This window comes from Phascolarctos cinereus, unplaced genomic scaffold (assembly GCF_003287225.1).
Source record: "Phascolarctos cinereus isolate Bilbo 61053 unplaced genomic scaffold, phaCin_HiC Scaffold_5;HRSCAF=322, whole genome shotgun sequence".
Classification (NCBI taxonomy): domain Eukaryota; kingdom Metazoa; phylum Chordata; class Mammalia; order Diprotodontia; family Phascolarctidae; genus Phascolarctos; species Phascolarctos cinereus.
In genome coordinates this window covers 69624434-69639347 of record NW_027555958.1, presented here as the reverse complement: position 1 = coordinate 69639347, position 14914 = coordinate 69624434, and the positions used below count along the sequence as shown (strand labels likewise).

Sequence of the window (14914 nt, the reverse complement as noted above, 5' to 3'; positions counted from 1 at the left end):
GAATCAGAGAAAAGGTCTAGTCTATCATCTTTGAGCAACAAAGCTGCCAGCTGGCACTTGTGTCTGTAGCCTGCTCAACACGGTGCCCTGGTGTGGGTCTGGGACTTTTTATGGTTTGTTTCAGTCCTGGAGCCCTGGAACAGGAGGGGGACACTCTTAGACCCAGTCCCCAGTATCCACAGGCCTCTGTCTCTCTGTGCTGATTTGGGCTAGAAAAATGAATCACAATGACTTTTTCTTGTATTTAATGTGGTGCATTTTCTACATCAGTTTGGAATTTTTGTTTTTGGTTTTGGGGAAGGGAATTGCTGTATTTCATGCTACATTCTATCTTGGCTCTGCCTCCTCGCACACAATTTTCTATAAGTTTAGTGGATTCTCTTGGGCCCAGAATCACTTGAACTCCTTTTCAACCACAAACTGTTGAATACTGAAAAAATAAAAAAATAAAAGATTATTAAAAATTTTATTGAAAAATTCCATTCCAAAAGATACATGAATTTTTCTTTTAAATCAGATAATACAATATACTTTTCAATAATGAATTAAGTGCAAAATTATTACAATTCTATACATTTGAAAGTCAACTCTCTCTCCTATGCTCAGATTCTCTTTAAGTGGTTTAATTTTTTTCATTAGAACTATAAATCAAAATGCTGATACAAACATGAAGCCTTTCTCTCTTTTAATATCACAAACCTTGAGTCAATATATTTAGCACGTGACATTCAATTGCACAGCATTAAAACAAGTTTGTATTTCTGAATGAAAGTCAACCTTGGCTCATGCTCCCTTTAATGCTACAGAGGGAATCTATTAGATTGCTCAATCATTTTCTATTTTTATTCTAAAATCACAGAGTTGGAAAAGTTTCCAGAGTTAGAAAAGACCTTATAGGTTACCAAGGTCAAGGATGCATAAGCCCTTTTTCCAATGTCCCTCACAAGCTGGTCATCCACATATTTGCTTTGAACACACAGGGACAAAAAATTCCCCAGCTAACACAGTGTATTTTATTTGTTCTCTTTCTACTCTAATTGTCCTTGGTTTGCCTTTCCCCTATTACTTAGTTTCCTCCTAAGAACAAGAAAAAATAACTTCTTGTTACCAGTGCTTAGTAATAAATGCTTACACTATTTTGGTTCAGCAGGGGCAATAAAGAAGGCAGTAAAATCCCAGAGAGAGGGAAAGGGAAGAAACTGCTACATGTAAAATGAAGAGCTACAAGATTTTCCCATATAAGAAATGAATAAATTTCTCAAAATGTATTCCTTTAAATTAGTAACACTGAGATGATTGTTAAAGAATCCCCAAACTACAATTTTATAAGGATCAAGAACATTAGAAAGCTGATTTAGATAATTATCCTTAAAGAATTTACTGATAATTCAACATTTATTAAGCTTCAACTTGTATCATATGCAAGCCACTGTGCTAGGAAATGGGAATACCAAGACAAAAAAAGGACAAAAAATTGGAAGTAGTTCCTACACTGAAGGAGCTTCCATCCAACTGGGGGATACAACATGTGTACAAAAAATACAAAATAATTTGAAGGAAAGAGGAACACCAACAACTGGGGAGAAGAGAGAAAGTCTTTACACAGGAAATGGTGGCACCAGAGCTCAGCTTTGATGGAAGCTATGGTGAGGAAGGAAGGCATTCCAGGCACAGAGGATAGCCTAAAAAAAGACTTGAGGACAAGTGATGGAATGTGGAGCTTAGATCAGCTGGTAGGCCTGTTTTTTCTAGAATCCCAAGTGTGTGAAAGGGATTCTAGAAAATCCTTAAGAGGAAGCTTATGGCAGATATCTCTATTTTCCTAGTAAGGCAAGAGACAAGGAGAGCAGAAAGGGTAATAAGAAGAGATTTAGGAGAGAAAGTTAGGTTTGGAAAAACTACTCTAGAGAGCATGATAATTAATTAGGGAAGAATAAAAAGGTTGCTGTGCAATGGCGATTGCTCAGCTGAGATTAGGTTAACAAATTTGCAGTGGACCCAGTTAGCATAGTTGTATGACTTTCTCCAGTATCATATATAGAGAAATAGAGAAGGTAGATAGTGGGGAATTAGTTCTAAAATATAATTTCAGGATTTCTTTAAGATCATTTCAGTTTTCCCACTTTTAAGGTTTAAGGTAGTGTTTATAAGGGATGAGACATTTATAGGAATGAAAATAACATTACTGAATAATAGAAGTCTACTGAACATCTTTAAAGATAAACATAAGTGCACTTTATTTAAGAATTTGTACAATTAATACTAGGCAGAGAAATATTATTGTATATAAATTCATTTTCCCAACCCTTAAGAGACAGTTAAAATACCATACTGAGATAGCATATATAAATATTAGTTTTCAGTAATGTCAGTCTTGTTGTTACCAGCATCCCTTACATTTAAGATCTCAGCACTACATTAAGATGTTACACATCACACTGTTTTATAAAATTTGGCAACCTTAGGAGAGCTACAATAAAGCCACCCATTTAAGTTTAAAAGCTGCAACATGGTAAGAGAGATTGGCACTTTACTGTGGGATCTTGGTCATGTAATATAATCATTCACATAATATGAACTTCAATAGAGAATGTGTTCTAGCATAGCTAGGTTTTATACATTCTTCTGATGCCCAGAAAGTTCAAGAATGTTTCAAATCGATGTTTATTTCAGTTCTAGCAACATAGAAGCTGGATTTTCCAAGTAGGATTTCCATAAATTAGAGAATCGAGCCACTGTAGCACCATCAATAATTCTATGATCAGCGGACCAGCTCACATTCATTATCTGTGTTTTGATTACTTCATCTTTCTCATTAAACCGAGGCACAGTCTAGAAATAAAAAGGAAAATTTTCGCTCAGATTCCAAACTATGCAATGCAGTTGTGGCTGCAATGGGTTACCTGTATCTCTTCTCTAATAGTGTCAGTGAAGTCTAACAGATGTGATGTGAGCTATATAAACTTATGATGGAAAACAAACTGTTCATATTTACATATATCATTCAAGGAATTTCTATTGTATATAATTCTAACAAGTAAGGTATTTTAGTTAAGAGGGCACCAATATTTCCTGTACTCAGTGGAGCTTTTCTAATTATACCATTTTTCTGGGGATATATGCAATTCTCTAAGAAGGAGTTCTCAGCATTTTTAGTGTTGTGGACCTCTCTGGAAGTTGAGTGAAACCTATAGATCTCTTTTAAAATACTATTTTTAGTTGCATAAAATAAAATACACAGAACTACAAAGGAAACCAATTATACTGAAATATAGTTATAGTCAATCAATCATCAATAAACATTTATTAAGCACCTACTACATGCCATGCCCTGTACCAAATACTGGGAATACAAATATAAAAAAAGGAAAGACAAAGTTATCAAAATGGTAAAGAAACAAGTTTACAAATCCCAGGTTAAGAATCTCTGCTCTAGGGGGATTTGGCATGGATTTCACCTCTGTTTGAAAATTTATTATATGATTATAAACAAAAAAATGAGACAGGAGAATTAGGAAATGTGAAAAGAAAGCTTTTGTTGCCCCCCCCAACCCCTGAGACTCCCCCAAACTGCCCCCCTTCGCTCTCGCTGTTTATTCGTGGCTACTAAATGATAATGATTATGATAATACAGATATTTGTAAAGTGCTTATAAGGCACAATCACTAGCACATAGTAGGTAGTTAATAAATGCTTGCTTCCTTCCTTCCCTATATACAGTAATGAGATGACTTATGCTTGGTGTTTTAAAATAAATATAATATTTATAAGAAAGACATAGCTGATGTTACTCTATGCTAATCTATACTGTCTCAGTTATCCACAAAGTGAGCACCATAACTGCTCCTTATTGCACTGAAATTATAGTCTTCAAAGTTACTAACAGTCTCTTACTTGCCAAATCCAGTGGTCTTTTCTCAATCCTCATTCTCCTTGAGTTCTCTACAGCCTTTGACACTGTTATCATTCTCTCTTCCTTGGTACTCACTCTTTTCTCTTCCAGTTTTGAAACGCCACTCTCTCCTGGTTTTTCTTCTTCCTATCTGACCACTTCTCTGTCTCCTTGGCTAGATCTTCTTCTAGTTCATGCTCTTTAACCAAAGTGTCCCTTAGGGTTCTGTCCTAGGCTCTCTTCTCTTCTCCCTCTATTCTACTTCACTTGGTGATCTCATCAACTTCTATGGATTAAATTACTATTTCTATGGTGATGATTCTCAAATCTACCTATCCTGCCCCAAATTTTTTGCTGATGTGCAATCTTGAATCTCCAACCATCTTTTGGACATCTCGAACTATATGTGCAGTCGTCATCTAAAACTCAACACATGCAAAATGGAAGCTCATTATATTTCCCCTTAAATCCCTCCCCCCCCTTTTTTGTGAGGCAAACAGGGTTAAGTGACTTGCCCAGGGTCACACAGCTGGTAAGTGTCAGAGGTCAGATTTGAACTCAGATCCTCCTGACTCCAAGGCCAGCTCTATCCACTGCACCACCTAGCTGCCCCTATTCTTCCCCCTCTCTTATCTTCCCTATTACTGTAGACAGCAATACCATCTTCCCAGGCCCTCAAGCTCACAACCTTGGAGTCATTCTGGATTCTTCACTACCTCTTAACCCCAACTCCCTTCCATATCCAAGCTGTTGCCAAGGCCAGTTGATTTCACCTTTGCAACATCTCTTGAATACTCCTTCTCTCCTCTGACATTGCTACCACTCTAATACAGGCCCAGGCCTTCATCAACCTCATGACTGGACTATTGTAATAGCCTGCTGGTAGGTCTGCCTGCCTCAAGTCTTTTCCTTGCTCCAATTCATCCTTCACTAAAGCCACCAAGTGATTTTCCTAAAATAAAGGTCTGATCCTAGACCCCCTACTCAATAAATTCCAAGGGCTTCCTATTGCCTCCAAGGGCAGATACAAAATACTCTGTTTGACATCCAAAGTCCTTTATAACCTAGCCTCTCCCTCCCTCTCCAGTCCTCTTATACCATATCTTCGAACCAGTGACACTGGCCTCCTGACAGTTCCACGAACAAGACACTCCATCTCTCAGTTCCAGGCATTTTCTCTGGCTGGCCCTCATATACCTGGAATGCTCTCCCTCTTCTGTTCTGACTACTAACCTCTCTGGCTTCCTCTAAGTCCCAACTAAAATCTCACCTTCTATAGGAAGCCTTCCTCAACTCCTTTTAATTCCTGTACCTTTCCTCTGTTAATTATCTCCTCTTTATCCTATATATAGCTTGTCTTATGTGTATTTGTTTGCATGCTGTCTTCTCCATTAGATTCTAAGCTCCTTGATGGCAGGCATTGTTTTTTGCCTCTTTTTGTATTTCAGCACTTAGCGAAGTACATGGAACACTGTAGGCACTTAATAAATGTTTATTGATTGACTGATAACCTAGAATACCATGTCTATGGCAGGAAGCTAAACTGCTGGCCTAGCATCTAGGCAGATATAAGTAGCTCCTACGGGACTACTTTCAGAAACTCAAATCTACAAAGTGATGACAAACGTCACAAAGGGTCACTTTGCTTCTACCACTGCAAAAGGATTAAATTCAATTAGGGCTGATATTCCTCAATTACTTATCCATCTATACCTTTATGGCTCCAAGAGCTCCAATTGCTACTTCCAGTGGCAATATCAATGGTTTGGCATAGGTACCACCAATCTAAAAAAGAGAAAAATACAAAAATCGGGATTTTAGAAAAAATACTCATGAATTTTAGAGGTTATTTTATACTTATAACTTCATATTTTTAGATATATAGATATGATTCAAAATCTCCATATTAACAAAGGGACTTGAGTTTGAGAGAAGTGATTATTTTTCTATTTTATTAATAATCAATTATTAGTACTGGGTTCCAGGTTTTTTTCTCTTTTTATTTCCTGATTCAGGGACCAGCCCTTGTAGGTCAGTCAATCTCTGAAGAACAGGGCCAATGATGAGATTGGCCTAACCTGCCAGAACATTCACCCCATTCAACTGGGACAGCTTTTTTCTGATTAAAATGTAAAGAGAATTTAATAAATTCTGCCTCTAAAAAACATCAGGCTCATGCCCCACAAGGTTCAGCTTAAGTGGTCTAGGAGGAGATGTATCCCTTTGTCTAGATAATCGGAGGCAGCTGAATCTCAAGCAGTAGGAGGAGCTGAAGGCTTTCAACCCAACTCCCCATTTGAGAGTCTGCCTACCCTACTTCATTGATTGTTCACCAATCTGGACTGATATCCCCCTGTCAGGGGCACCCATTTTTCTAAAGGTATTTAAGCATTTGATGATCTCTATGGTTTGTCTTTTGGTCACCAAGAGGGACAGACCACTGATTATGAATTTATTATTTGCAAACCTAATTAATAAATTGATTATTAATTACCCAGAAACTCTGTCTCTCAGGCTTTTCATTTGTTTCAAGTTCAAGCCATATGAGGACTAGCTGAAGAAATTGGGGATGTTTAGTGTGGAGAAGACTTGGGCAGAAATCACAGCTGAATTCAAGTATTTGAAAAGGTTGTTCATCTTACAGAAGAATGAGAGACATTCTACTTGGCCCAGAGGAGATTACTAGGAGCAACAGATTAAAGTTGGCAAGAAGCAAATTTAGTATTGCTACAAAGAAAAACTTTTCAGGATTTATTCCTGATTCTGTTCAATTCTGAAATTTTGTGACTCAGTTTATAAATATGAATATTTTAATTACTACAGTACTCACTGATCCAATGTTGGACAACGTAAATGTTCCCCCTGTGACATCAGCAGTTCCCAGATGATTTGTAGAACCCAGTTTCTGTAGACGATTTAACTCAATGGCAATCTCAAACACACTACGGAATTGAACATCTTTCACATTGGGGACAATAAGCCCTTGTTCAGTATCCATAGCAATTCCAATATTATGAGAAGCCTATAAATTAAAAATGGCAACAGTAGTTCTTTAACCAAGTTAACAACTGAATAACAAATTAGGGAAAGACTATGTTCTTGCTGTGTTCCCCTAAAAGAAGGCTGCTTTTCCCTCTGTAATCCCTACAATTGTTTATTAAAAAAACTCATTATTTTTCTATCCCCACTCCAAATAATTCAATTTTACAATAAAGTTTTAAATCTATTCTAATTCACAGAGCACTGAAACAAAATCACTTACCCTAGAGATAATTCCAAAATCCAAACCACATACTAGATCTCAAACTATTATAAAGCAGTAATTATCAAAACAATATGCTACTGGCTAAGAAACAGAGAGGTAGATCAGTGGAATAGATTTGGTACACAATATACTATAGTAAATGACTACAGTAATTTAGTGTTTGATAAACCCAAAGATCCAAGCTTTTGGGACAAAAACTCATTATCTGACAAAAAACTGCTGGGAAAATTGGAAAGGAATACGACAAAAACTAGGGGTAGATCAGCATCTCACATTGTACACCAAAATAAGGTTAAACTAGGAACGTGATTTAGATATAAAGGGTGATACCATAAGCAAATTAGGAAAGCATGGAATAGTTTACCTGCCAAATCTATGGATAAGGACCAAACAGGATATGGAGAGCATTACAAAATATAAAATTTTGATTATATAAAATCAAAACATTTTTGCATACATAAAACCAATGCAACCAAAATCAGAAGGAAAGCAGAAAATTTAACAGCAAGTATCTCTGATGAAGTCCTCATTTCTCACACTAGAGAGAGATGAGTCAAATTTATAAGAATGCAAGTCATTCCCCAAATGACAAATGGTCAAAGGACATGAATAGGTAGTTTTCAGATGAAATAATCAAGCGATCTATAGTCACATAAAAATGCTCTAAATCAGTATTGATTAGAGAAATGCAAATTAAAACAACTCTGAGGTACCATTTCACACCAATTGGATTGACTAATATGACAGAAAAGGAAAATGATAAATGTTGGAGGGGATGTGGGAAAACTGGGACACTAATTCATTGTTGTTGGAATGGTGAGCTGATCCAGCCATTCTGGAGAACAATCTGAAACTATGCCCAAAGGGCTATAAAACCATGCACATCCTTGTATCTCAAAGAGATTTTTTAAAAAAGGAAAATGACCTATTTGTACAAAAATACTTATAGCAACTCTTTTTGTGGTGGCAAAAAAACTGGAAATTGAGGGCATGTCCATCAATTGGGGAATGTCTAGACAAGTTCTGATTTATGTTTGTAATGATTTTATTGTGTTATAAGAAATGATGAGCAGGCTGATTTCAGAAAAACCTGAAAAGACTTATATGAACTGATAACAGAGTGAAGAGAGCAGAACCAGGAGAACATGGTACATAGTAACAAGAATGCTGTACCATGAACGGTTGTGAATGACTTTGCTATTTTCAGCAACACAATAATCCAAGACAATCCCAAAAGACTCATGATGAAAAATGCTATTTCCAGAGAAAGAACTGATGGTATCTGAACACAGACCAAAGCATACTATTTTTCACTTTTTTTTTTTGGTCAGTTTTCTTCTACAAAATGACTAACATGGAAATGTCTTGCATGATTGCGAACGTATAACCTATATCTGGTTGCTTACTGTCTCAGGAAGGGGGAAGGAGAGGGAGGAAAAGATAGAATTTGGAACTCAAAAAAACCCCGAACTAACAAATGTTAAAATTGTTTTTACATGTAACTGGGAAAAAATAAAATATTATTTTTAAAAAATAAAAGGGGAGATTTCCTGTGCATTGAGTGTTTTAGAGATGACCCACCCCCTAGCAGAGCAAGTTTAACAGTTCTAGAATTGATCTTTCCTCTTATAGGAAGTGGAGGATTAAATATATGACACTGAAGCTAGAGGAGCAACAAGGGAATAAAGTCACAATACAGAGGAGTATAAGGTCTAGATTGTGCCTTTCACTATTACTATGAGTATTTTAGATGGGACAGTCCAATGGGAAGGGTTTGTCCCTCTAACCTTCTAGGATGGGGGGAGACTGGGCCCTCAGAGGAATATATGAGTCTAGATAAAAGACAGACTCAACACAATATTTGGGGTTTGCCTCCCTACTACACCCAAAATAATTTTCCTTCCAAGGGAGTATAAAACAAAGATGAGTGGTATAAGTCTGGAAGACTGGATTGTCCCCAGAGGTAGAGGAAGGGGAGCAGTTAAAACACACTAGAGAGAAATGGAACCATTCTGACTGTGAGCTAGTGGGATTCCTTTATGCTGTTTTTCTCCCCTTCATTTTCTACAGGGTGAAATAAAAGTTGTCTTATATTTTAAAAAAATCCAAGCCAGATATTTTAACAGCTAGTTTTTTCACAAAAGTAAAAGTTGGTTTTGCCTACAAATTTCTTTGTACAAATCAATGCTTTGGGAATGTTTTAATGAAATATACATACATATACACACACACACATATATATATATATACACACACACATATATATATACACACACATACATATATATATACACACACACACACACATACACACTCTATACATATGTCTGTGTGTGTATAAATTTGATACTGATTTTTTGCACTAGAAGATAATTTTTTCCTTTTTTTTGCTTTTAGGCAATTGGGGTTAAATGACTTGCCCAGGGTCACACAGCTAGTAAGTGTCAAGTGTTTGGTCTGAGGCCAGATTTGAACTCAGATCCTCCTGACTTTAGGGCCGGTGCTCTATCCACTGCACCACCTAGCTGCCCTGAAGGTAATTTTTCTTTTAAAAAGTACTTTCATCACAAATCTAACAAAGCACTACAGTCTACATACAGGAGATGAAATAAAATCAAGTTATTCAATAGAACACAACCTGTATCTTGCCTCTTTAAAGTGGATCTTTTTTGTTTGTTTTTTTGCAAATTCCTGGAAATTGATTTCTGGAGGCTTCTTTTACAAATTAAATCATTTCCCTTCAGTGTCCCTCTCTTTTCCTCAAAGTCTTTATCTGTCTCATGCACTGATAAAAACAAAAGTTCCTTAAAGTAGTAAACCCCTATTTCCAAACAACATGATCAATTTTTTTTCCCATATTCTTTGTTCCCTTTCTTAAAAACATTTATCAAAGGTATGCTGCCAGCATCTTTCAAATACAAACCCATTTAAGCCAGTTGCTATTGCAGGACTTTTAAAAATAGTTCTGAACAAACCTTATATGTTATATTCTGGCAGTTTTCATCCACTGAAGCATTGAGGATAGGAAATTGCAATAATCCCAAAGATGCAGCCTAGTAAACAGAAGAAAAATGCTAACTTTAGTTATTTAAATTGGCCATGAAGAAGGGGAGGGGAAAAAAAACCACAAACCTTTTTTTTTATCTTGGGTCTAATTTCAAGCCAATAACACCAATAGGTGACACTGATCTTAAAAGTAAACTTCTGATCTGAGAGAATGAGATAGCTCTAACCATTCAAGAAACAAAGACAAGGTAGTCAGCTTTTGAATGTCAAAGGGACTTTGAGGATGAGAGATGGAAAAGGACAGACCTCTATAGAACCAAAATTAATTTCTAAAATCTAAGACATGCCTTCATATAAATAAAACATTACAAATTCTATGGACCTAACACTTCTTTGAAAGGAGAGATTCAGGCTATGTGATATTTGAGGCCCCTACTCAGTTTCATGGATTGCAATGACCAAGGAATTGATCTTCCAGTGGCCACCCTCCCAGTGGTAAGCCTCTGTATACTTAGGAAACTTCACAAGAATGCTAATGATAAAAAATGGTAAAAAAAAAAAAACACTTGTGTAAAATGTAATGAAACAGCATCAACAACAGCATCAAAAAAGAGAAGGAATACCTTGGTACAATAAAATAGATAACAAAGAAAAGAATGAAAAGAAATGGAATGTGCAAAGAAACACAAGAGGAAATAAGTGAAGAGCTAGAAATACCTGAGGAAAATAAGGGCATAATATTGAACTTCAACCTGATTTAGAAATTAGCATAGAAAATATGACATTAATGGAAGACATTAAACACAAAATTAGTCAATTGAAGGACAGAAGAATGGAAGAAAATTGTGAAAAATAAACCTATAAATTAATATTATTAGAAAAATACTAGGAATTAATACAGAGGAAAGTGATGAATCTGGAGAAGAGACAAAGATGGGGAGATCTTCAAGACAACTGCAATTCTAGACAATTTTGAAAAAGGTAATGATCTGGTCATTATATTCCAGGAAACTACACAAGAAAACTTCCTAACGTATAGAAGATGTCATCATAATTAAAAAAGAGAATCCACAGAACACTAATAAGGACTCCACATTCAGCTCATCTAAATGCAGCAAATATCAAGCTATGAAGACAAAGGAAAAAATCCTTCTGTCCAAAAATCAAATTATTTACCAAAAAACCTATACATTCAAATCTAGTAAGATTCTTCTACAAGAACAAGAATTGACAGAAGAAAATGAATTATAATACAGGAGAATATAAGGTTCAACCCCAGAATCTATCTTCTTGCAAAACTAAATACTTACTGAAAACAAAAGATCACAGGGCTTATTTAATTCAAGAATAATTTGAGTAATTTCTGGAGAAAAGATTTAGCTTCAGACTAGATAGTTAGGGTAAACAAAAGGTTCCTAAAAAACATTCGTGAAAAAATAGCTTGAAAATAGAAAGGAGAAGAAAAGGGAGGGGAGAATAGAAATGCAATCAAAAACTTTTTGAGAAGACCTAGAGAAAATACCCAGAAGAGTTAGAATACTTTTTAACTCTGCTTACCTAACTGTTAGCTCAGTGCATTCAACAAAGGACTAAAAAACTTAGGTACCGTTTTATTTAAGTGGAATGGGAAGGCAAAAAGAGGAAGGGATAATGGCAAAAAAACATCACAAGGAGCAATACAGATAATATGAAAGCCATTATGATATAGCTTTTTAGACAGCTGGCTTTGGAGCCTCAAGTTCAAGTACTGCTTTTGTCACATATTGGCTGAGTAGCCCTAGGCCAAGTCACAGAACTACTCAGTATTCTCAGAGAACTCTCTAAGCCTATAAGTTGCAGATAACGCACCAATTTGCACTGACAGAAGATGCTCTTCACTGAAAGCCCTTGCCTCAGTGAAACTACAGTTTAAAAAAAATTTAAGAAGAAAGTAAAGGCTAATAATTATAAAATAGGAGGAGACACGGAGATTTTGCAACAAAACTATCTTTAACAAAGGATATTGGGATTTGGTACAGATTAAAGAGTAACATAAAACAAATGAATTTAGTTTTTTGGTTAAGTTCAGCAAGAACTGAAATTATTAAAATAATGAAAAATGAATTCCTTTCTGACAAAAGGAACACAACAAATAATTTAAGAGGTAAGTCAAATTTAACAATTACAATTTTGAAAATAAATGGACTGAATTCTCCTACAAAAAGATACAGTTATAGAGTGCACTGAAAACACAATTCAATAATGTCACCCATAGAAAATATTTCTAATGTCAAAAAGTCAAAAAGCATAAAGAGATGTAAGAAAAAGTAAATTTTGTCATGCTATAGCCAGTTCAAGAAAATTTTGTGCTGCAGCAATGATACTAAGATTAAATTAGAAATCATTAAGATAAACAAGGATACTTAGTGCTTAAAGGTACCACTGAGGAGACTTTAAGAATCTTGAAAAGTACCAAATAATATAGTACTTAAATTGATAAAGAAAAAATTAAGTATTTCCTAAGAATAAATAAATAGAAAGTTAATAGGATGTTTCCATACTCTGCTAATACAATGCAAACAAAAAGATAAAACAAGGTTACAGCTTGAATAGAGTGTTGAAATTGATTTTGACAGAGATGGGAAAAGCTGAATGGAATAAACAGGTGATATATACATTCTTCAAAAACAAATGAAACATTCACAAAGCTAATCAAGACCTAGCTTATGGAAAAGTTACAGTTAAATTCACAGATAGATTTTGTAGATTTAAGTATCATAATAAAATAAAACTGAAAAAAAAATGACAAACACATGATCAAAAGGTACAAGCCTAAATGGAAATTTTTTAAGCATGTATTAAAATGCAGCCTGTATTAAAGAACTATTGAAATAAAAACAGATTACTTCAAAGATAATGACATCATAAACACAAGACACAATTCAGAGATTTTATAGCCCAGAATACCTATATTAACAAGAAAAACAACAAAACTCAAATGAGTTGTTTGCATTTACTGAAATTAGGAAATAAAGTAACATACCAAAAGAAATTATCAATGTTACTTAAATTAATTTAGAAATTTAACATACCTCAAACCACTGGAATATACAAAATAACAAAATTTACATTGAAAAACAAAGACACAAAAACATCAAGGAGAACTATGGAGGAAAAGTGAGGAGTAAGGAGAAGCTGCACAAGTGGTAATTATTTGGTACTAGATGAAAAAGTAAATTAATGAATCAAATAGAAAATTCAGCATTAAAATCAAAGGCATACAATTTATTAGTGGTTAATAAGCTTAAGATTACAAAATCTTGGGTAAGGGATCATTTTCTAACAATTTTCATTTTATAAACCGCATAGAAATATGATGAAAAAAATGGAGATTAGACCCACAATTTCATGTCTTACATTTCAACTACCCATGATGATGTCAGAAAAGGTAATTCTCTTCTCAACTTGCTATAAAGTCTTCAAGAGTTGCTATGGTGAAATAATTCATCACCCTGCAAACCAACCTGGTAATGAGTCTCTTTTAATTTAGCTAACCTCATCATCATATAACAGACATATAGTCAATCTCTGGGTCCCTACTTGAGGCCTGTTCAACTTGTTATGACTTACAAAAGCTTGTGTTCCTCTGGCATAGCCCTGGAAAACCCAAGGTTGCCTCCATCTTATGATAAATCATTGATGCAGGCTCACATCATATAATTTAGTAAAAAGTCTATCAATGATGTAAAAATAGTTATTACATGAACACAAAACATTAATTTTCCTTCTTTTTTATCTCAATTGCAGAGAAAAGGAAAATGCTTACCTACCAAACAAATAGACATTTACTTCAATGACCTATGATTTCACCAAGGACACTACTTTTTTATCAATACAGATCTCCACTGAACAACTCTATACTCATTAGAATGACAAAGATAGTTAAATACTATAAAATTCAACTTAGCTGTCAGTATGGGAAACTGGCATTCTGTTATACTTCTGATGGTGTACCATTTTGGAAAACAATTATCTGGCAATGCATAATATGAGTTATAAACTAATTGTGCCTTTTTGGCCTACTGTTCTTACTTACTAGGATTATACTCTAAGAAAGTTAGTTAAAAGGGGAAAAGAAGACCTTTCTGTTAAAAAAATATTCCTAGTAGCTTTTTTTTCCAATAGTGTAAGACTAGAAACACTCTATGTGTCCAACGACTATGGAATGCCTGAATAAACTGTGATGTATTAATGTCATATAAGAAATGTACAATATGGGGACAGCTAGGTGGTGCAGTGGATAGAGCACCAGCCCTGAAGTCAGGAGGACCTGAGCTCAAACAGACCAAACACCTGACATTTACTAGCTGTGTGACCCTGGGCAAGTCACTTAACCCCAACTGCCAAAAACAAAAAATAAAACAAAACAAGAAATGTACAATATGATGCACCACAATAAATGACAAATATGAAGAATATAAAGAAATATGGAAAGCCTTAGGAAATGATAGAGTAAAGAAGGTAGAACCAGAACATACACACTGCTAACTACATAAAATTATCATGATAATGACAACCAAATAAGTACACAGAATAAAATAATTTGGAAGAGAAGACAAGTAAATAAGATGTTAGTTTTTAAATATTTTATTCACGTTAACATACATATTTTTTCCTTTTAACCATATGTAAATTGTTTGAATTCACATACTGCTACCACCCTCATTTATGTCCTTGTCAAGTCTCAGCTGAACTATTAACAGTTCCGACTG

General features: G+C 35.0%; 1 protein-coding gene across 6 annotated transcripts in view; it reads right to left on the bottom strand.

Moving 5' to 3' along the window:
• Positions 1–228: 228 nt before the first annotated feature.
• The window catches only part of DBT (dihydrolipoamide branched chain transacylase E2), a 53261-nt gene continuing 38575 nt past the window's right edge, over positions 229–14914 (bottom strand). For 4 of the 6 annotated variants that reach the window (XM_020999846.2, XM_020999844.2, XM_020999845.2 and 1 more), the window contains 4 exons: positions 10133–10210; positions 6723–6914; positions 5606–5677; positions 453–2832 (listed from right to left, as the gene is read on the bottom strand). In XM_020999846.2, the coding sequence (XP_020855505.1) occupies positions 2665–2832; positions 5606–5677; positions 6723–6914; positions 10133–10210 (510 nt within the window). In that variant the 3' untranslated portion in view covers positions 453–2664. Of the gene's footprint in view, positions 431–452; positions 2833–5605; positions 5678–6722; positions 6915–10132; positions 10211–14914 lie in introns of those variants that run through there. The other 2 variants (XM_020999847.2, XM_020999851.2) reach the window with 2 other exon arrangements.